General features: G+C 46.3%; 1 protein-coding gene across 2 annotated transcripts in view; it reads left to right on the forward strand.

The window, feature by feature from the left end:
- The window catches only part of hydin (HYDIN axonemal central pair apparatus protein), a 75,651-nt gene extending 56,177 nt beyond the window's left edge, over positions 1 to 19,474 (forward strand). For both annotated transcript variants that reach the window (XM_055940244.1, XM_055940245.1), the window contains exons 48-85: positions 214 to 410; positions 487 to 669; positions 1,635 to 1,754; positions 1,862 to 2,021; positions 2,247 to 2,419; positions 2,586 to 2,784; positions 2,900 to 2,999; positions 3,157 to 3,256; positions 3,366 to 3,534; positions 3,637 to 3,878; positions 3,997 to 4,105; positions 4,258 to 4,462; positions 4,578 to 4,813; positions 4,915 to 5,066; positions 5,156 to 5,351; positions 5,451 to 5,559; positions 5,669 to 5,902; positions 6,009 to 6,370; positions 6,606 to 6,766; positions 6,872 to 6,966; positions 7,089 to 7,302; positions 7,420 to 7,641; positions 7,727 to 7,853; positions 8,022 to 8,187; positions 8,352 to 8,499; positions 8,651 to 8,861; positions 9,053 to 9,274; positions 9,378 to 9,547; positions 9,783 to 9,981; positions 10,075 to 10,233; positions 10,436 to 10,716; positions 16,376 to 16,595; positions 16,738 to 16,950; positions 17,187 to 17,350; positions 17,479 to 17,629; positions 17,825 to 18,055; positions 18,179 to 18,403; positions 18,645 to 19,474. In XM_055940244.1, the coding sequence (XP_055796219.1) occupies positions 214 to 410; positions 487 to 669; positions 1,635 to 1,754; positions 1,862 to 2,021; positions 2,247 to 2,419; positions 2,586 to 2,784; positions 2,900 to 2,999; positions 3,157 to 3,256; positions 3,366 to 3,534; positions 3,637 to 3,878; positions 3,997 to 4,105; positions 4,258 to 4,462; positions 4,578 to 4,813; positions 4,915 to 5,066; positions 5,156 to 5,351; positions 5,451 to 5,559; positions 5,669 to 5,902; positions 6,009 to 6,370; positions 6,606 to 6,766; positions 6,872 to 6,966; positions 7,089 to 7,302; positions 7,420 to 7,641; positions 7,727 to 7,853; positions 8,022 to 8,187; positions 8,352 to 8,499; positions 8,651 to 8,861; positions 9,053 to 9,274; positions 9,378 to 9,547; positions 9,783 to 9,981; positions 10,075 to 10,233; positions 10,436 to 10,716; positions 16,376 to 16,595; positions 16,738 to 16,950; positions 17,187 to 17,350; positions 17,479 to 17,629; positions 17,825 to 18,055; positions 18,179 to 18,403; positions 18,645 to 19,154 (7,335 nt within the window). In that variant the 3' untranslated portion in view covers positions 19,155 to 19,474. The remainder of the gene's footprint in view (positions 1 to 213; positions 411 to 486; positions 670 to 1,634; positions 1,755 to 1,861; positions 2,022 to 2,246; positions 2,420 to 2,585; positions 2,785 to 2,899; positions 3,000 to 3,156; positions 3,257 to 3,365; positions 3,535 to 3,636; positions 3,879 to 3,996; positions 4,106 to 4,257; positions 4,463 to 4,577; positions 4,814 to 4,914; positions 5,067 to 5,155; positions 5,352 to 5,450; positions 5,560 to 5,668; positions 5,903 to 6,008; positions 6,371 to 6,605; positions 6,767 to 6,871; positions 6,967 to 7,088; positions 7,303 to 7,419; positions 7,642 to 7,726; positions 7,854 to 8,021; positions 8,188 to 8,351; positions 8,500 to 8,650; positions 8,862 to 9,052; positions 9,275 to 9,377; positions 9,548 to 9,782; positions 9,982 to 10,074; positions 10,234 to 10,435; positions 10,717 to 16,375; positions 16,596 to 16,737; positions 16,951 to 17,186; positions 17,351 to 17,478; positions 17,630 to 17,824; positions 18,056 to 18,178; positions 18,404 to 18,644) is intronic.
- Positions 19,475 to 20,229: the final 755 nt, after the last annotated feature.

Consider the following 20,229-nt stretch of genomic DNA (forward strand, 5'->3'; position numbering starts at 1 on the left):
GTGTTATAAAATTGCTGAATCTTCTCTACGCCCCATGGAAAAATGTGTAGAATTGCAGGAAATTAACTCTAAAACTGCTTAAATGTTTTGCTCACAAAATTGCATGTGTGGGTATGGATGTGGGTACACAGACCTGCGAGCCACTGCAGCCTCTCTTGGTTTAATTAATGAAGCTATTCATCATAGTCGAGTCTAACTGAATGGGTCTTACAGGAAGAAGTGGTGACCCCTACCAAAGGACGGGGGAAGAAGGCAGACACAGGCAGAGAGAGTCAGAAAGACAAGAGACGCGCCCCAGCCAAAAAGGGGGCCAGGTCCAATGAGTCTCGCTCCCCTCCTCTCAACGCTGTGACTCCCTTATCTGACACTGAGCAGTGCCAACAGGAGTCCCAACAGGAGCGCAACCAGCGGTAAGATAATCTATACACTACATAAGAATATACACTAATGTGCATAAATGTGACTTAAATGTGTTGTTTTCTATAGGCTCACCACATTCCGCTGGAATGTCCCACCCAATGGAGAGGTGACGCTGAAGATCTGGTTCCACTCCCAATTGCCTGGCAAGTTTGACCAAACACTGAACTTTGAGTTGTTGGGTACAAAGAGACGGTACCAAATGTACTGTAGGGGCATCTGTGCATATCCATCCATCAGCAAAGATGTAAAGTGAGTATTGTTATTTGTTTCTAGAAGACATTTGTGAAATAGAACCAATTTCTATACTTAAAGATGCACTATGCAGAAGTTGCGCCATTTCCTGGTTGCTAAAATTCAAATAGTTAGCCTAATTTCAGTTTATGTGACAAAACAAGCAAGAATAGTATAGAGAATCATTGTACTATCTAAACCGATGTGAAATATATTTTCCATAAACAAAAAATATTGTATTTTCAGCTGTTTGAAGCTGGTGTATAAAACCGACAGTAAAAGACTAAAAAACAAAACTTAAGAATGGGGAGCATAGAAATAGCACACATAGAAAAGATCTACCACTTCTTAGACTTGCTTTCAATTAGAATGAGAGATCTATAACACACATGTCTATGTGAATTTGGTCAGGTCACCCAAAAAGTTACATATTGCAGCTTTTCCAATGCAGCTGTTTTTATCTCAATAACAAAAAATGCCAGGGTAACAATGAAGTACCTTACTGTGATAGTTTTTAATTAAAATGGTCAAAAAGAAACAAAAGTAGCTTAGCAAAGATCAATTTCTCACACAATAATTTTGCTAGGACTGTCTGGGAGTGGTCTGAGTGGGGAGGGGAAAATGGAAAACTAGCTGTTATTGGCAGAAAGGTTTGGAACTCTCTTTCTTATTGGTCTATTAGCTAATTTAGTGCCTGGTGATGTCACCAGACTCCAAAACTCCATCCCACCGAAACATGCTGAAATTTCAGGCTGTCTTTTCAAACAGCTCTTACACTAAAAGGGAATTATCATAGTTTTCACAATTTCACAGTATTATTTCAACCTCATAGTGTGGAAATATATATATATATAAAACACATGAAAATCAAATTTTTGACTAACTGAATTTTGTCAGAGCTGTTCTAAGTTTTATTATAGATTTATATGTTTTATTATCACTGTAAATGATGTGTTGAGTGTGTGTAATTTGGTCTCTCCCAGGATGGTGTTTGCCCACAGTAAGAGGGTCCTTAAGTCTGATGAGGTTCTGCAGAAGACCTACATCATCCGCTCTGGCCTCTATGAGTTTGGTCCGCTGCTCTGTGGGAAGACCAGAGATAGGTAAGGGGATTATTTTCCACTACCCTACTCTGTGAGTTTATTCACTGTAACTCCATAGAGGACAACATGTGTGATGCATGCCTGTGTGTTACCTGTCTGTGCCATAGGTATAAAGAGAGGAAGTATCCAGAGAACATGGAAAGGCTGGTGATACACAACAACTCCCCACTGGATGCTGAGATTCACTTCTGCTTCCAGCATGACACCAAGGCTACCACCTACCTATTGGACCCTCCCAACATGACCCTCAAGCCCAACGAGAGACAAGTAGACAATCAGAACTACTCATAACACAGTTGAATGTAGTCTGAGCTGTCAGAGTTGTGATACAAACATACCAGGAAGGTGTCATTGTCATTAATAATATCAATGAACAGTTTCACATCCATACATTTTTGATGTTATCAGTATACAACTGTAATAACCACATTTTGTTATGAAACTTTGTATGGTAATCACAGAGTACCACTTATCCATGTTGTGCCCTTGCAGGAGCTGACAGTGTGGGCGTACCCTACGAGCCCAGGGCAGATAGAGGACAGTGTGGTGTGCTGTATTAAAGAGAACCCAGAGCCAGCCATCTTCCGCTTCTCCTGTCGCGGGGTCCGGCCCGAGCTCGAGATCGAACGCAAGCAGCTGCATTTTGATAAGATTCTACTGCACAGGTCAGGGAATTAATTAATGCTGTAGTCCACATTGCACAGAACTACTGTAGTGCTTTTTAACGTGTCAGTTTCAAAGTAGAGGAATTTGTTTTTGTCATGGTAGTTTTCTGTTGATTTTACTTTCGCCACTATACTCCATTCTCCCTGTGCTGGTTGTGAATCTCAGGAAGGACACGAGGAATCTGTGCCTGCGTAACAACACGCTGCTGCCTGCAGCCTGGAGGCTGAGTGGGCTGGAGGTGCTGGGGGATGAGTTCAGTGTGTCTCAGGACCAGGGCATCATCCTGCCACACTCTGAGTTCTGCTTGCAGATGCATTTCAGAGCCATGAAGCCCATCAACCTGAAGAGAGCCATTCGCCTCGAGGTACAGTACTGGATGATAATTAATTTGATGATTGGTATCATCATGTTGCATTATTCCTGTTTATCTCATATTGTTGTGGTGTGACTTTCTGTCTGTGTGTTGCTGTGTGTGTTAGGTGTCCGATGTGGAGAACATCCTGGGTATTGTCCATACAGAGAACATACAGATCCTTGCTGAGGCCTATGACGTGGCTCTGGACATCACCTTCCCTAAAGGTCTTTACAGGAGTTCTCACAGACAGATACGCTTGTTTATTTCACACATGCATCATTTTACCAGCTCCTTTTGATTTGGATGAATTCCTTTTCCTGTTTGTGAAAGGGAAATTAATGGTGTTTCCCTTGATCTACCATACGTGTGTCTGTTTTTTAGGGGCTGACGGCGGTCTAGACTTTGGAACCATCAAAGTATCTGAGGAGGTCAAGCTTTCTGTGAACATGAAAAACAAGGGCAAATATGAGATAGCTTTCAAGTGAGTATCAATCAACATACACTATCCTAAAGCTAACTGTTAATCATGTAATTTTTTACCAAATTAAGCACATTATCCACCAGCCCTCCCTCTGCCTCCACTTTCCCAGGTTTATCCTGGAGGCCACAGACCCAGCCGTGCCAGACCTGAACCAGATCTTCACCATCACCCCACAGAAGGGCTCCCTCAACCCCAACGACCGGCCCACATGCGTCCAGTTTGTGTTCCGCCACAACAAGGAGGTGTCCATCCGAGAGCAACCAATTCTGCGCTGTCAAGTTAGTAGACTCAACCAATAAAACTTGTGAAGAGTTTCAGTAGTATGCTGTTTCAGTTTCAGTATCCACTGGTGCCTTAAAGGTGTCTGCTTTTTCTCACAGGTGATTGAGCCAAATATTGCAGAGGGTGGAGAGACCATTGCCATCATTCCCATCAAAGTATCAGTCCAGTCCCTCTTCTCGAAATACAACATCATGCCCTCCAGTGACATTAACTTTGGCCCACTAGTCTACGGCTGCCGCAAGACACAAACCTTCACCATAGAGAACAAGGGAGACTTTGAGATCCGCTTCAACATCAGCAGGATGTGTAAAGATCTGCCACAGCCTGCCCAGAGGAGAGGGTATGATCACCACTATGAACTCTGACCTTATTGTATCTCACTCCTAATACTTCCTGTATTTTAGCTCTTTCTCTGTATAACCCAAAGTCATGGAATGCCTCTTTATGTCTCACTGCAGCATTGTGGGGAAGAGAACATCACGTGAGAACCACTCTGCTAAACCCCTCACTGGAAACAAAGTGCGGCGAGCTGAATCCATCCAGAAGGACATGGGCATGTCCACTCTGGTAAGAGTTCCTCCTAGTATTACAACACACCTAAAAATTAGGGACTAACTTCAGCAGATATAAATGACCTTAATGAAGAGAAACATTTGAATATGTATCCATAATCCACCACTGCCCCGTCCCCATGCCTCCCTCTCTTCCCCGGTGTGCAGGCCCGTTTCACCATGGGCGTGTTCTCATTGGTCCCTGGTTTTGGTATCCTGGCGCCGGGCGCTCACCAGGTGGTCACGGTAGACTGTGTGGCAGAGCAGGCAGGACGCTGGCAGGAGTGTCTGGCCCTGGACATCACCGACCGAGACCCCTCAGACAATCCAGGCGGTATCCCCTACCGGCTTGTGGCTGAAGTCTGCATGTCAGGTGTGTATATGAGTTAGCAATGGTTGAGAAGGAAATGTGATGTAACGTTACCCCTGGCCCTGAGCGCTTATGTTGAAATTGGGACTCACTTTCCAAATGTTTGTTTCTTCTACAGGGATTGCATACAAAGACATTGCCTCTATTTTTGAGGAGCACCGCATCTGCAAGACCAGCACTATGTTGTACTGTGAGCAGTTCCGTGATTCCATGGGCATCTATATCCAGGATGAGAACAAATTTGTTTTCAATAATGTTCTGGTGGGTCGTCCCGCCAAAGCCCGCTTCCGCCTCACCAACAACGGCAAGGTGCCCTGCGAGCTGAGCCTCACAGTTAAACCTGTCCTTACGAAGGTACGGGTGGTTTTCTGATGAACATGTTTATGAAACAGAGATTGATTGTGTTTGTAGGCTGTAAGGCAGCAGGGCAAGCAGTGACTGTTTGTCTGTTACAGATATCAGTGCGTAGCACGGAGGTGTTTGAGTTGACGCCTGGCAGGCTTTCTATACCCAGTCACTCTCATGCCTTTGCCATCATCACATTTGCCCCTCAGACCATGCAGACCTACCATGCTGTGTTTGAGGCCACCCTGGAGGGAGCTACCAGGTACATACCTCAGTTTGTGTGTGTGTGTGTGCATACCTGTGTGTGTGGGTAAAGTTTTCTCTCATCATTCACTCTCCTGTACTTCCTAGTCTGCAACCCATGGCCAAGTCCAAGGTGTTGGTGTTTGATCTGATGGGTGATGGCAATCTGCCCAGTGTGACTATTCTGAGACCAGTCCTGAGGACCAGCCGTGGACACCCTCTGCTGCAGTTCAAACGGCTGCTGGTGGGCCGGGCCCAGACCCTGCCCCTGGTCCTGAAGAATGATGTCAATGTACCTGCTCAGGTGAGAACATCCTCTGTTTATATTACGTTTTCATTGAAATAGTTGTGATTAAATGGAACAGTGCTGTTTATACATTGGCATTATTTGACTGCTTTGCAGATTCACATTGATCTTCTGGATAAGATGGGGGTGTTCACTTTGGGAGCTGCTCCCAACACCATCTGCAGCAACATCTCCTCATCACAGATAGATGCAGAGGTCGGGACAGGTTGGTACAGTATACAACTGGTCCATGAGAAAACCAGCAGAGACACTGTATAGTAATACGATTGTTTCAACTGTAAAGTTCATCCTATCCATCTTTCCTCTCCCCTTAGAGAGACAGATGGCGCACACTGCCTCCTTGGTGCTGTTAGGCGGTCAGCAGGCAGAGTTTGAGGTGGTTTTTAGTCCCGTGGTGGCTCAGAGCTTCGAGGCCAACATGCGCCTCCTAGTGGTGGACAACCAGTATGAGGAGACAGTGGTGCGGCTGCTGGGGGAGGGCTACCATGACGTCATCTCCCTGGACAACATCAACAGCAAGGCTCAGCAAAAGGAGTACTCACCAGATGGTAAGGCCTCAAAGCTTTGTAGAATGATACAGCAAATGTGTGCATGTTTTCCACTACTTCAGGCCCTTAGTTGAATATGTGTCCCTCCCTTGTATTTTGTCCCCAGGTAAGGGGGACCTGCTGTTCTTTGGAGACTGTGAGGTGTCCAGGCCCTACCAGGAGACCTTCACCATGACCAACCTAAGCAGCAATAACGTGCTGAGGTTCGAGTGGCCTGCCGACGGCCCCCAGGTCTCCTTCTCCCCCCAGGTGGGCCACCTCCATGCAGGCTGTGCCAAGGAGGTGACCGTGACCTTCTGCTCAGAGCAGCCCGTAGTGCTGATTGCCCAGCCTATGAAGTGTAAGCTGTGCAGGGTGGTGTTCCAGCAGCCAGTGGACCAGGTGCCAGACTGGGACGACCGCCTCAGGACCGTCAAGTGGGTCGACTCTGGAAAACAAGTGGGCAGTCAACAGCCTACAAAGAAGAAGGTGAAGTCACCTAAAGATCTGTGACTGACCGCCCAGTCATAAAGCAGCTGGGATAAAGCAGAATCTTTCATGATCTTTTTTTTATTTATAAAATGGAAACACATTTTATTTATCCAGAAGCTTTACTTGCACTGTATTTAGGTGTATAATGACCCATGAAGGAATGAGAGGCAATTCAATTTAAACACTGATAGAGAGCTCAATGTTAAATTGAGTGTGTCCTGTCTGTCCCCAGGTGATTGAGACAGACTCAGAGCCAGTCCATTCTGTTGTAGAGAAGTCATTCAGGGAGACGGAGCTGCGCGTCAGTGCTGTGTGTGATTATGCTAAGTTCACCTGCAACGCAGAGACCATCCGGTTCAAGGACACTCTGCTCTATCAAACCAGAATGTTCCAGTAAGTTAATGTCTATTTGGGTTTCTGTGCCTTTCATATGTAAGTCTGAAATAAAAAATGATGTAATTTTAGTTCCTAATCGTCATCATGTCCCATGGTGTGCAGGCTCCAGATGGTGAACAAAGGCAGTGTGAAGCTGGAGTACTCATGGCAGGTCCTAATGGACAGATATGGAAAAGGTGTCAACTTTGATCATGGAGGTAACTTTCAGACACTGCCTTCTGGTTTTGAGGGAAAATGTAAAAATATGCTATCAATATACTGTATGTACTGTATATCAGTAGACCTTGTAACTGACATGATCTGTGCTCTATATTTCCAGACGTTAGCCCTCGCCCCTGTCAGAGCAGTAGATTAGGGGTGAGACCTGCCAGCTCTTTAGAGAGCGTGTCATGCCTGATGCTGGGTGACCCAGACCTGCCACCCTTCTCCGTGGAGCCCAGTGTGGGTATCATCAGCCCTGGAGCCACCCAGACCTTCAGGATCAAGTTCTCCCCCTTGGAGGTAGCAGAGTGTGAAGCCAGGCTGGTCTGCAGGTCAGGATTAGGAACATTAGACACACACTTACAGATCAAGGCGGAGTGAATCTTTGATGTGTGCTTTCGCACTTCCATCATCTCAAATATTGTATTTATGTGTGTGTTTTATGACAGCATCCCCAACCTGAAAGACGAGCAGAGCCCCACCATGGTGGTGTGTGGTCGCAGTTTACTGCCCTACTGCCACTTCCACCTGGAGGACTCAGACTACATCAGTGGAAACAGACGTAACCCAGAACTGCGTGGTCCTCATGGGGCCCTGCCCAGGGCCCCCCTGGACCCCAACACCAGGGTCATAGAGTTCAGATCTGTGGGCATTGGCTCCTCCATCCTTAGGTGGGTTGTAGCTTGATCACTCATGCCATAAACATGTTCACTACTTTTGAATAGTATATTTCATTGTATCTTTCCTCCCATACAGGCAGTTCAGCATTGTTAACCCCACCAACAAGCCTTACTCCTTTATCTGGAGATGTGAGGATGCAGGTGCCTCCCCTTTCCAATGTCTCACACCCAATAACTCCATTCAGCCTGGGAAGAAAGTAGAGGTATGGCTTGTGTATATTGTGCTTCACTTTGAGGTCCTTGATCACTGATAAAATGTCAGCTACTCTTACTGCTTTTAGTGCAGCTCCAGCGAACCCTGATCTCTGCTGTTTTACTAGTTTACTGTGAGAAAATGTCAGCTGTAAAATCTCTAATTCTTCCCGCTGCAGGTATCTTTTGAGTTCCAGGCCCAGGAGCCAGATACAGTGGAGTCATTCTGGACCTTCCTGATCCCAGATCAGAACCTGTCTGTGCCCTTCCTGCTGGTTGGAACAGCTAGTGAGCCTGTTGTCTACATGGACCATGCCCATCTTAACCTGGGAAACCTGCTAGTGGGTAAGTGCAATATAGCAACTAAGGTAGAAAATACCCACTGCACTAGAATCACTATCATATGAGATAATTCTTAATAACAGTATCCTAAACACAACAACAGTCTTATATATATAACCTGTGAACATTTGTTGTGACAACATGTCTCTGTGAATATGTCTCTGTAGGACACAAGGCTCACCAAACAGTGTATCTGCTGAATGGAGAGAATCAGCCCTTTCAGTTCTTCATTAAGGAAACGTCCCGTTACTCAGAGGCCTTCCTGGACAGCCTGCAGCTGGAGCCCATGGAGGGGGTGGTGCCACCTAAAGACAGGTGTGTAACTCAACTTCACCGGTGATACACCTGCATCTAATTTAATAGAATGGTGTATCAGCCTAAGAGGGACTGTCTGTAGTTATAGTTACTGTATTGTCAGAGTGATACCCTTGACACAAAACATCCTCTCTCTCCTGGTGTCTTGCAGGTTCCCTGTGCTTGTGTCTTTCACCCCGACACAAGATGGAGTGGTGACCTTTAACCTGCTGGTCCAGGTGAAGGGGAAGGTCCAGCCCCTCAATATGAACGTCAAGGCAGAGGGTTACAGCATGAATGCCTGTGTGCAGTGTGAGAGCACCGAGGGAGGCGTCACCGAGCTGTCTCCAGGCAACTCTTATCATCAGGTGGACTTCAAACAAGTGAGAAATGTCCACTTCAAAGCTTAAGACTCAGACAGAAAGGCTATTTATTCACCGAAATCCCCTTAAACCTTTGTTGTGTGAAGTACAAAAATCATGCAAATTCAGAGGTACTTTTCCTGTCCTTTGCCCTGTTTGAAGTTTTATAATGACATTTTGTTCTCTTCCTTTTGCTTTTTGTCCTTGTTCAGGTGGAGCTCAGTGATACGACATTGTGTACCTTCTTAGTGTCCAACCTGGGAAAGTTCAGTCTGGATGTTCAGTATGAGTTATGGGGCTCGGCGGAGATGCAGCGCCACCTAAAGGTGGAGACAGACAAGGGGAGTGTTGAGGTGGGCAGACAAAGCCGCTGTACTGTCACATTCTTCCCCCTGCAGAAGTGTGTGCTCAAAGACGTGGGCCTCAACATCAAGGTGAGCATCTCATCTTAGCATCATTGCTCTTCCTTTTCATCCTTATATCTACTGTGTATATGATTCCAATCTATGAATCATACCATCTCTCACTTCTCTTCAGATTAAGAACGGGCCTGTGTTCAGCTGCTCCATCCTGGGTTCAGCGGTTGCTCCTGGCCTGGATTTCTCCTTCTTGAAACACAACTTTGGAATGAGCTTTATCTACTGTGCAGGGATGGTGCCAGCCACACATACACTGATCATAAGCAACAAGGGAGAGAGAGGGATCAGGTACCAGCTGACAGGTTGTCTGGCACTTTGCCTGTGTTTGAGCGACAACTTCTAAACTTAAACAAAACAGCATATATCCATTGTCAGGCTCGCTGTCAGACCATTTAATTTCCTCTCAAACTACCAAATGAAATGTAATGAAAAAGGCCTCACTGCACTGACAGGGAAAGGCATACTTTATTTATCAGTGTTTCTCATTGAGGGAGCTGCCATAGCAGGTTATTGTCCTCTCCAGTCTAGATTGTCAGTTCTCCAACACCCCATTCCTGGAGGTGGGCTTCCAGCCAGAGGTGCTGCCCCCTGGTGGGTCCATGGAGGTGCCCATCACCTTTTACCCACGGGAGGCCTTGCGCTACCATGAGAGAGTGGTCTTCGAGATCAATGACTGTGCCAAGCAGATGGTCGAGATCCTAGGTCAAGGCATTGAGATGAAGGTGAGGAGTGCGTGTGTGGGAGCTTGCCTGTGTGTGTGTTTATGCTTGTGTGTGTCTTTATGCATACCTCCCCTGTGAACTTCCTGCTATCAGGTTGACTTTGAAGACCCCAGACACAAGCTGGTGAATCTGGGGGCTCTGCAGATTGGTCAGAAGATCAGGAGGGTGATTCCCCTGGTGAACAACAGCCAATCCTCTCTAACCTTCTCCCTGCTACTCAGCTCTACTGTACACACTCTGCTGGACTCCAGGGTACGCCTCACAGCCACCTCCACACCACTGACACTATTCCCTCTCACAGACACACAAGTAGTACAGTTGCTAGATTAATGTATATTTTGCTCAGAATTAATCTATAAAGAGAACACAGTTGAGCCAAAAAGAGTATTCCTTTTCATGGGGTTGTCATTCTAGATGTGAGTGTGATGAGACGTGTTCCTCTCCTGTACCATAGGTGCTGTCAGTGAACCCGCCAGGTGAGGTGACCCTGAAGCCGCTTGGGGGCCGCTGTCTGGTGGAGGTGCTGTTCTCTCCCAGGCAGCGCATGGCTCCCTTCACGTCAGAGCTGCAGTTTGAGTGTCTGGGCACGGTTCGCCCCCTGCTGGTACTGAAGGGCTGCTGTCAGGGAGTGGAGGTCAAGCTGGACCAGGACTACCTGCCCTTTGGAGCTGTCGCTCAGCGCTGCAAGGTCACAAGACGCATCATCATGCAGAACTCTGGAGACATCGGAGCCAGGTAGGTACTCTGACACTAGTGCTTTTTGAGGTCCATTCGGTTTCGATTCAATTATTAAAAAACAATCACGGTTTAATTTGTTTAGTTTTGCACTATGCATTATGTGGGTTGAATGCTGTAACAACACAGCATAAAAAAATGTGTCCCATGATCGTAGTGACTGCCCATTACTGCTTATCACTTAATAACCATCATTTATTCACATTACTTTACTTTAATAAAATATTTCAGTTGTTGTGTATATTACATTTATTTTATTTGATGACTTTATTATTTAATTCTAAGTCATCTTATCTCTAGAGCTTCTGCCTATGCTGTCTGACATCACTATTTTAGCAGTTCTTCTAAGTAAATAAGGCATACTTATAAAACAGGAAGAACACCTGCTGTTTCCATGACATAGACTGACCAGGTGAAGACAGGTGAATGCTATGATCCCTTATTGATGTCACTTGTTAAATCCACTTCAATCAGTGTAAATGAAGGGGAGGAGACAGGTTAAAGAAGGATTTTGAAGCCTTGAGACAATTGAGACATGGATTGCGTATATTTATTTATTTTATTTTTATTTAACCTTTATTTAACTAGGCAAGTTAAGAACAAATTATTATATACAATGACGGCCTACCCTGGTCAAACCCTAAGGACGCTGGGCCAATTGTGCGCCGCCCTATAGGACTCCCAATCACGGCCAGTTGTGGTACAGCCTGGAATCAAACCAGGGTCTGGTGTGACGCCTCTAGCACTGAGATGCAGTGCCTTAGACTGCTGCGCCACTCGGGAGCAAATATATGTGCCATTCAGAGGGTTGAACGGGCAAGACAAAAGATTTAAGTACCTTTAAATTGGGTATGGTAGTAGGTGCTAGCCACACCAGTTTGTGTCAAGAACTGCAACGCTGCTGGTTTTTCACGCACAACATAGGCCAGCATCCCTGTGGAATGCTTTCGATACCTTGTAGAGTCCATGCCCTGACGAGGGCAAAAGGGAGAATGCAACTCAATATTAAGAATATGTTACTAATGGTATACTCAGTGTATATGACTGCTGAATACCAACTATCAATCACAGATCATGTATTTTAAGGTAGAGATACACTATATATACAGAAGTATGTGGACACCCCTTTAAATTAGTGAATTTGGCTATTTTAGGTCACACCCATTTCTGACAAATGTATAAAAACGAGCACACAGACATGCAATCTCCATAGACAAACATTGGCAGTAGAATGGCCTTACTGAAGAGCTCAATGACTTTCAACGTGGCACCGTCATAGGATGCCACCTTTCCAACAAGTCAGTTCATCAAATTTCTGCCCTGCTAGAGCTGCCCCGGGTCAACTGTAAGGGCTGTTATTGTGAAGTGGAAAGGCCTAGGAGCAACAGCAGCTCAGCCGCAAAGTAGTAGGCCACACAAGCTCACAGAACCAGACCAGCGAGTGCTGAAGTGTGTAGTGCGTAAAATTAGTCTGTCCTCAGTTGCAACACTCCCTACCGATTTCCAAGCTGCCTCTGAAAACAACGTTAGCACAAGAACTGTTCTTCGGGAGCTTCATGAAATGGGTTTCCATGGCCGAGCTTCCGCACACAAGCCTAAGATGACCATGTGCAATGCCAAGCGTCGGATGGAATTGTGTAAAGCTCGCCACCATTGGACTCTGGAGCAGTGGAAACTCGTTCTCTGGAGTGATGAATCAGGAACTGCACAGAGCCCTGACCTCAACCCCATCGAACACCTTTGGGATGAATTGAAACGCCGACTGCGAGCTAGGCCTAATCTCCCAACATCAGTGCCCGACCTCACTTATGCTCTTGTGGCTGAATGGAAGCAAGTCTCAGCAGCAATGTTCCAACATCTAGTGGAAAGCCTTCCCAGAGGAGTGGAGTCTGTTATAGCAGCAAACTGGTGACCAACTCCATATTAATGCCCATGATTTTGGAATGAGATGTTCGACGAGCAGGTGTCCACATACTTTTGGTCATGTAGTATCTTGCGAGGCAACTGCTCTCTATCCCTCTCGAGCGCACGTTTTTCTCTCTTCTCTCCATCTCTGGGACCACACAGACCGGACAAGTAGGCACGTAATGGATTATTGTCACGTCCTGACCTTAGTTCCGTTTTTGTGTCTCTATTTTAGTTTAGTCAGGGCGTGAGTTAGGGTGGGCAGTCTATGTTCTTTTTTCTAGGTTGTTGTTTTTCTATGTGTTTGGCCTGGTGTGGTTCCCAATCAGAAGCAGCTGTTTATTGTTGTCTCTGATTGGGAGCCATATTTAGGTAGCCTGTTTTCCATTGTGTGTTGTGGGTGATTGTTTCCTGTGTTAGTACCATACGGGACTGTGTTGGTTGGTTGGTTGGTTGGTTGGTTGGTTGGTTGGTTGGTTGGTTGGTTGGTTAGTTGGTTCTGTTGAGTTATTTAATATCTCATTATGGACACTTACCACGCTGCACATTGGTCCGATCCTTGCTACTCCTCCTCAGACGAAGAGGAAATCCGTTACAATTATGTAGTTAATTACCACGTTTTCTGCACTAAACAATGTAGAATATTGGCCTGTTTGAAACTTCAACCCCATATTACATCACACAGTTCGGGCTTGATCTGATTTCTCTAGAGAAACTGCACATTGAGCTCAGAAACCCCTGAAATAAATGGAATTCAAATAATTGAACCGATTTTTTATTTTATTTTTTTTCACCTTGATTTAACCGGTTAGGCTAGTTGAGAACAAGTTCTCATTTGCAACTGCGACCTGGCCAAGATAAAGCATAGCAGTGTGAACAGACAACAACACAGAGTTACACATGGAGTAAACAATAAACAAGTCAATAACATGGTAGAAAAAAAGAGAATCTATATACAATGTGTGCAAAAGGCATGAGGAGGTAGGCAATAAATCGAATAATTACAATTTAGCAGATTAACACTGGATTGATAAATCATCAGATGATCATGTGCAAGTAGAGATACTGGTGTGCAAAAAAGCAGAAAAGTAAATAAATAAAAGCAGTATGGGGGTGAGGTAGGTAAATTGGGTGGGCTATATACCGATGGACTATGTACAGCTGCAGCGATCGGTTAGCTGCTCAGATAGCAGATGTTTAAAGTTGTTGAGGGAGATAAAAGTCTCCAACTTCAGAGATTTTTGCAATTCGTTCCAGTCGCAGGCAGCAGAGAACTGGAAGGAAAGGCGGCCAAATTAGGTTTTGGCTTTAGGGATGATCAGTGAGATACACCTGCTGGAGCGCGTGCTACGGGTGGGTGTAGCCATCGTGACCAGTGAACTGAGATAAGGCGGCACTTTACCTAGCATAGCCTTGTAGATGACCTGGAGCCAGTGGGTCTGACGACGAACATGTAGCGAGGGCCAGCCGACTAGGGCATACAGGTCGCAGTGGTGGGTAGTATATGGGGCTTTGGTGAAGCCCCATATACTTGGGAAGCTATTTTGTAGATGACATCACCAAAGTCGAGGATCGGTAGGATAGTCAGTTTTACTAGGGTAAGTTTCGCGGCGTGAGTGAAGGAGGCTTTGTTGCGAAATAGAAAGCCGACTCTAGATTTGATTTTGGATTGGAGATGTTTGATATGAGTCTGGAAGGAGAGTTTGTAGTCTAGCCAGACACCTAGGTACTTATAGATGTCCACATATTCTAGGTCGGAACCGTCCAGGGTGGTGATGCTAGTCGGGCGTGCGGGTGCAGGCAGCGAACGGTTGAAAAGCATGCATTTGGTTTTACTAGCGTTTAAGAGCAGTTGGAGGCCACGGAAGGAGTGTTGTATGGCATTGAAGCTCGTTTGGAGGTTAGATAGCACAGTGTCCAAGGAAGGGCCAGAAGTATACAGAATGGTGTCGTCTGCGTAGAGGTGGGTCAGGGAATCGCCCGCAGCAAGAGCAACATCATTATACAGAGAAAAGAGTCGGCCCGAGAATTGAACCCTGTGGTACCCCCATAGAGACTGCCAGAGGACCGGACAACATGCCCTCCGATTTGACACACTGAACTCTGTCTGCAAAGTAGTTGGTGAACCAGGCAAGGCAGTCATTAGAAAAACTGAGGCTACTGAGTCTGCCGATAAGAATATGGTGATTGACAGAGTCGAATGCCTTGGCCAGGTCGATGAAGATGGCTGCACAGTACTGTCTTTTATTGATGGCGGTTATGATATCGTTTAGTACCTTGAGCGTGGCTGAGGTGCACCCGTGACCGGCTCGGAAACCGGATTGCACAGCGGAGAAGGTACGGTGGGATTCGAGATGGTCAGTGATCTGTTTGTTAACTTGGCTTTCGAAGACCTTAGATAGGCAGGGCAGGATGGATATAGGTCTGTAACAGTTTGGGTCCAGGGTGTCTCCCCCTTTGAAGAGGGGGATGACCGGGGCAGCTTTCCAATCCTTGGGGATCTCAGATGATACGAAGGAGAGGTTGAACAGGCTGGTAATAGGGGGTGCGACAATGGCGGCGGACAGTTTCAGAAATAGGGGGTCCAGATTGTCAAGCCCAGCTGATTTGTATGGGTCCAGGTTTTGCAGCTCTTTCAGAACATCTGCTATCTGGATTTGGGTAAAGGAGAAGCTGGGGAGGCTTGGGCGAGTAGCAGCGGGGGGGGGGCGGAGCTGTTGGCCAAGGTTGGAGTCGCCAGGAGGAAGGCATGGCCAACCGTTGAGAAATGCTTGTTGAAGTTTTCGATTCAGACACGGCAAGGACATCAGGGTTGGCAGAGTGTGCTAAAGCGGTGAGTAAGACAAACTTAGGGAGGAGGCTTCTGATGTTGACATGCATGAGACCAAGGCTTTTTCGATCACAGAAGTCAACAAATGAGGGTGCCTGGGGATATGCAGGGCCTGGGTTTACCTCCACATCACCCGAGGAACAGAGGAGTAGTAGGATGAGGGTGCGGCTAAAGGCTATCAAAACTGTTCGCCTAGAGCGTTGGGTCAAGGAATAAAAGGAGCAGATTTATGGGCGTGGTAGAATAGATTCTGGGCATAATGTGCAGACAGGGGTATGGTGGGGCACGGGTACAGCGGAGGCAAGCCCAGGCACTGGGTGATGATAAGAGAGGTTGTATCTCTGGACATGCTGGTCTCAATGGGTGAGATCACCGCATGTGTGGGAGGTGGGACAAAGGAGGTATCAGAGGTACGGGGAGTGGAACTATGGGCTCCATTGCAAACCAAAACAATGATAACTAGCCTGAACAACAGTATACAAGGCATATTGATATTTGAGAGAGACATACAGTAAGGCATAAAGTGATTGCAGGTCTTGATTGGGAGAGCTAGCTAAAACAACAGGTGAGATAACAGCAGCTAGTCAGCTAACACAGCAACAGCAGGTAAAATGGCGATGACTAGGCAGAGAGGGTCGGATTAACTACACACAGAGCCTGGGTTAAAACACAGAGCCGACAGATAAAACACAAATAAACAGAATGGAGTACCGTGAATTAATGGACAGTCCAGCAGACATCAGTCAATGATGTCAGTCAATGATAAAGTTGAATACTTTATTCGATACTGTATGCTCTCCTATTATTGATGGTCATAAAAATGTAAAGTATGCTATGTTACAGCTACATACTTATACAATAGGTAATAATGGCCATTATCTAGCATCTGTTGTATTGATGTATCCATTCTTGTGACTGTGTCAGGTTCCAGTGGGAAATGAAGAGGTTTGGCAGAGGCTTCTCCATCACCCCTGTAGAGGGCTACATCTGCCCCGGCATGGAGGTGCCTTTTGAGGTGACCTTTTCCCCTGTGGAGCTGAGCCATGAGCTGAGATATGATGACCTACCCTGCTCTATAGAAGGAGCCAAGCCCATCAAACTCACCCTGGCAGGCTCCTGTATCCTACCCCCGGTCACCAAAGAGGTAAGGCTGCTTGGAGATCTCTTTAATACAACGCATGTGCACAATATAAACCCAAAACCTGCATAGAAAATGAGACCTGCGTTTATTAATGATTGTTCCCTATCGCTTGTTCCCCTTTCTCTACCCCTCTCATTCTTCACAGGTGTTGCATTTTGTGTGTCAGGTGCGCTGTCAGCACATCCAGTCACTGACCCTGTCCAACCGCACCAACCAGCGCTGGACTCTGAAGCCTGTGATGGAGGGGGAGCACTGGAGTGGCCCTCCCTCCTTCATCATTGAGCCCTACCAGCAGAACAAGGCCTACGAGATCACATACAAACCCATGGTCACGACCGCCGATGGCAAGAAGCACCTGGTGAGACACTTTCACTGCAGCGCTTTCTTGGCTCTAGAACAGACTGAGCATATTTGTAGTGTGAAGAGCCTTGAATAGGATGACAAATTATTATTGTTGCCGACAGTTAACATATTTTGGTTTTAGTCAAATAATATGTTCATATGATACAGCATATTATAGCATTATGTACTATAGATGCATCCTGTGATTTGTCTCTGTTGCTTGACCCTACTGTCCTCCTCTCCCTCTTCCAGGGCTCTGTATTCTTCTCCTTTCCAGATGGGACAGGCATGCTCTACACTCTGCATGGCACTGCTGAGGCCCCCAAGGCTGTAGCCACCATCACCCACGAGATGCCCTCCAAGACCCAGTACACTGAGATGGTTCCCGTCCAGAACTGGCTCTCCAAACCTCAGAGGTACCACCATACTACTACTTTAGCAGGACGTCTATCAGCAGCTTACTGATTCTACCACTGTCACACTACACTCCTAATACGTTGCCACAATTTTGTTAGCTGCTTGTGTTAAGCTGTTCTGTGTGCAGGTTCCGTGCTGTAGTGGAGATCATGAAGCCAGAGAGGCCAGACAGCACTGTGTCGCTGAAGGGCCTGGACTATCTGGATGTACCAGCTCTGGCCAAGAGGGACTACAAGGTCTCCTTCTTCACCTACAAGGAGGGCCAGTACAACGCCAAGGTGAGTGGAGATCTACATTATAAATGCATACAGGAGAATACTATCTATCTTCAGGTATGTTTAGATTGCAAAACGCAGATCATTACTCTACCCTGCTACCTACACATAGTGAAGAATGCCAAAGGCAGCTGTTTTCCAAGTTGACTTTGTATTTAACCATATGTGTCCTGTCCTCCTCTACTCCCTGCCCTCCAGGTGACATTCCGTAATGAGTCTACAGGGGAGTACCTGTTCTACTACCTGAACTTCAAGGCCACAGCACCGGGTGTCATCAGCACCATAGAAATGGTGACTCCGGTGCGCCAGACAGCCTCTGCCTCTGTCAGGGTGGAGAACCCCCTCCCCATTAGCCTGTTCTTCAGTGCTGAGTGCCGCAGCCCAGACGTCAGTGTGCCTCCACAGCTCTCTACGCCTGCACTCTCCAAGGTGGGTCTACATGCACCTGACTTCTTCTATTATCTTGACTATGATTGCTTTTCCTTAGCATATACACTGTATCAAACCAATGCATGATTGTTCCATTTTTGTTTGGTTTTATTTAAATCGCAGGCCACTCTTTCATTTGAGTACCAGCCGCTGCGTGCGGGCGAGTCCACTGCTCGTCTCATTCTTCATAATGGAGAGTTGGGCTACTTCCACTATGAGCTGTTGCTGAAAGCCCTGCCAGCGTCGCATGAGAAACCGCTCTACTTCCGTGCTCCGCTGGGCAGCGGACACTCTGTCTCTGCCAAGTTTACCAACTACTCCCGCGTCAAGGCAGAGTATGCCTGCAAGGTACTGGATCCACCTGCAATCATTTACCCACACAGCCAAGCACACAGCTCATGCTTGATGACCACTGTTACCTGGAAACTTGTTGTCTTACTGCCTTTCTCTACAAATTGTACTTTTTATAGAATATCTTGTAGACGTTGGACAATACAAGCTATAGCATTTCCATTATAGATTTAATTCATTATCTTGGGGAATGCATGATCATAAAATGATGTCTCTGATGATATGATGTCTCTCTTAGACGGACAGTCCTGACTTCATTGTGGAGAAGAACATCAACGCTGCAGCTGGCTACCAGGCGGGCACAGACATCAGCCTGGAGGTTTACTTTGAGCCCTGTCAGTTGGGAGAGATCCGTGGCATGCTCACCCTCTCCTCAGGGTTTGGTGGAGAATACATGTTCCCTCTCTTTGGGTGCTGCACCCCTCCCAAAGCCCAGGGCCCCTTCACCATCCGCGCCGGATCCAGCGTGTCCATCCCCTTTAAGAATGTGTTTGTCCAGACCACAGCCTTCTCCTTCCAGGTGGACAGCCCATCCTTCACTGTGAAGGGCGTGGAGACCATCCGGTCCAAGAAGACCCATAACATTCTTGTTATGTTCGAGGGGCCTCCCCCTGGCTCCCGAGGGCCCTGCAGTGGTAAGCTGACCATCTCCAGCCCGCGCTCCGAGGGCCACGGCCAGAGCATCTCCTGGGTCTTCTACCTGAAGGGCTACTGCCCTGAGCTGGCCCAGAGGGACAAGACCTCTTAGAGGAGGGTGAACCTCTTCTATACAGTATAGAACAGTCCAATGCACATTATGGTTGATACTACAATATGTTTACTCCACACTGGTATAGATTTAAGCAAATGTGAAGCTAATAAATGTCATATAGATGGGTGTTTTTCTTCTGTTGCACTTACATTTATACTTTTAGCACGGAATTGTATTTGTTGAATGTGTTTTAAATCAGTAGGCTACAGTAATCACATTGAGTTATTGATTTTACAAATAATAATGTGTTGTTGTCCTATTTATAAAGCCTTAGGAGATTTATACATTGTGAGACTAAATAATAAATATATTTATAGCAGAAATGGTCTATCGTATCAGCTCTGTTGGGTGTTATCTCTTCTAGATCATGTCCCTCTCAGCCACTAGGGAGAGCACTTACTCCTCCAAATAGCAACCATTATGTGTCAGCACCAGTGACTTCCTACATTCATTTGTGGGAACAGGATGGGTGTTCAAGATGCATGAAATATAAAAAGCGTTTCAATTTGCATAAACAGCAGTTGAATAGTTGTGTCAGAATGAGAGAGAGTGAGTGTGTGTTTGTGTGTGTGAGAGAGCATGCAGTTAGCAAGCAGGATGAGTGCCTGTGTTTTGGGACAGATAACTATTGCAATTTTCCCTCATTCTCTCAATCAATGAGTTGTTAAATTCTTTCATATTTAAATATTGCGCAGGGGTTTGAAGTCTCCTGGCAGAGCTTTTAATCTGGTGAGTAGGAGAGCTTTAATGAGGGAGTGGGAGGGCATTGTACAGGCACACATACATATATTGGCTCTTTTTCCTAACCACGGAATTCAAATTGTTCTTTCATTTTTTCACAGGATCGTGAATCCACTGTTTCTTTGCTGCCCGTGTCAGCAGTCCCACTGCCAGAACTAACTTGGTACCGTGGGCTGTGCTCTGTAGGCTATCAGCTCAATAGGGATGGATGGCATAACCACCACTGCATAGCATGTGGGTCTATTTGATGGGCTTGTTATATGATCAGATTGTTCTTGATACCCCTATCTTGTGCGGTCTCAATAGAAGACGGTGACCAGAAGAGGATGAA

The sequence above is a fragment of the Salvelinus fontinalis genome, chromosome 12 (genome assembly GCF_029448725.1).
Source record: "Salvelinus fontinalis isolate EN_2023a chromosome 12, ASM2944872v1, whole genome shotgun sequence".
Classification (NCBI taxonomy): Eukaryota; Metazoa; Chordata; class Actinopteri; order Salmoniformes; family Salmonidae; genus Salvelinus; species Salvelinus fontinalis.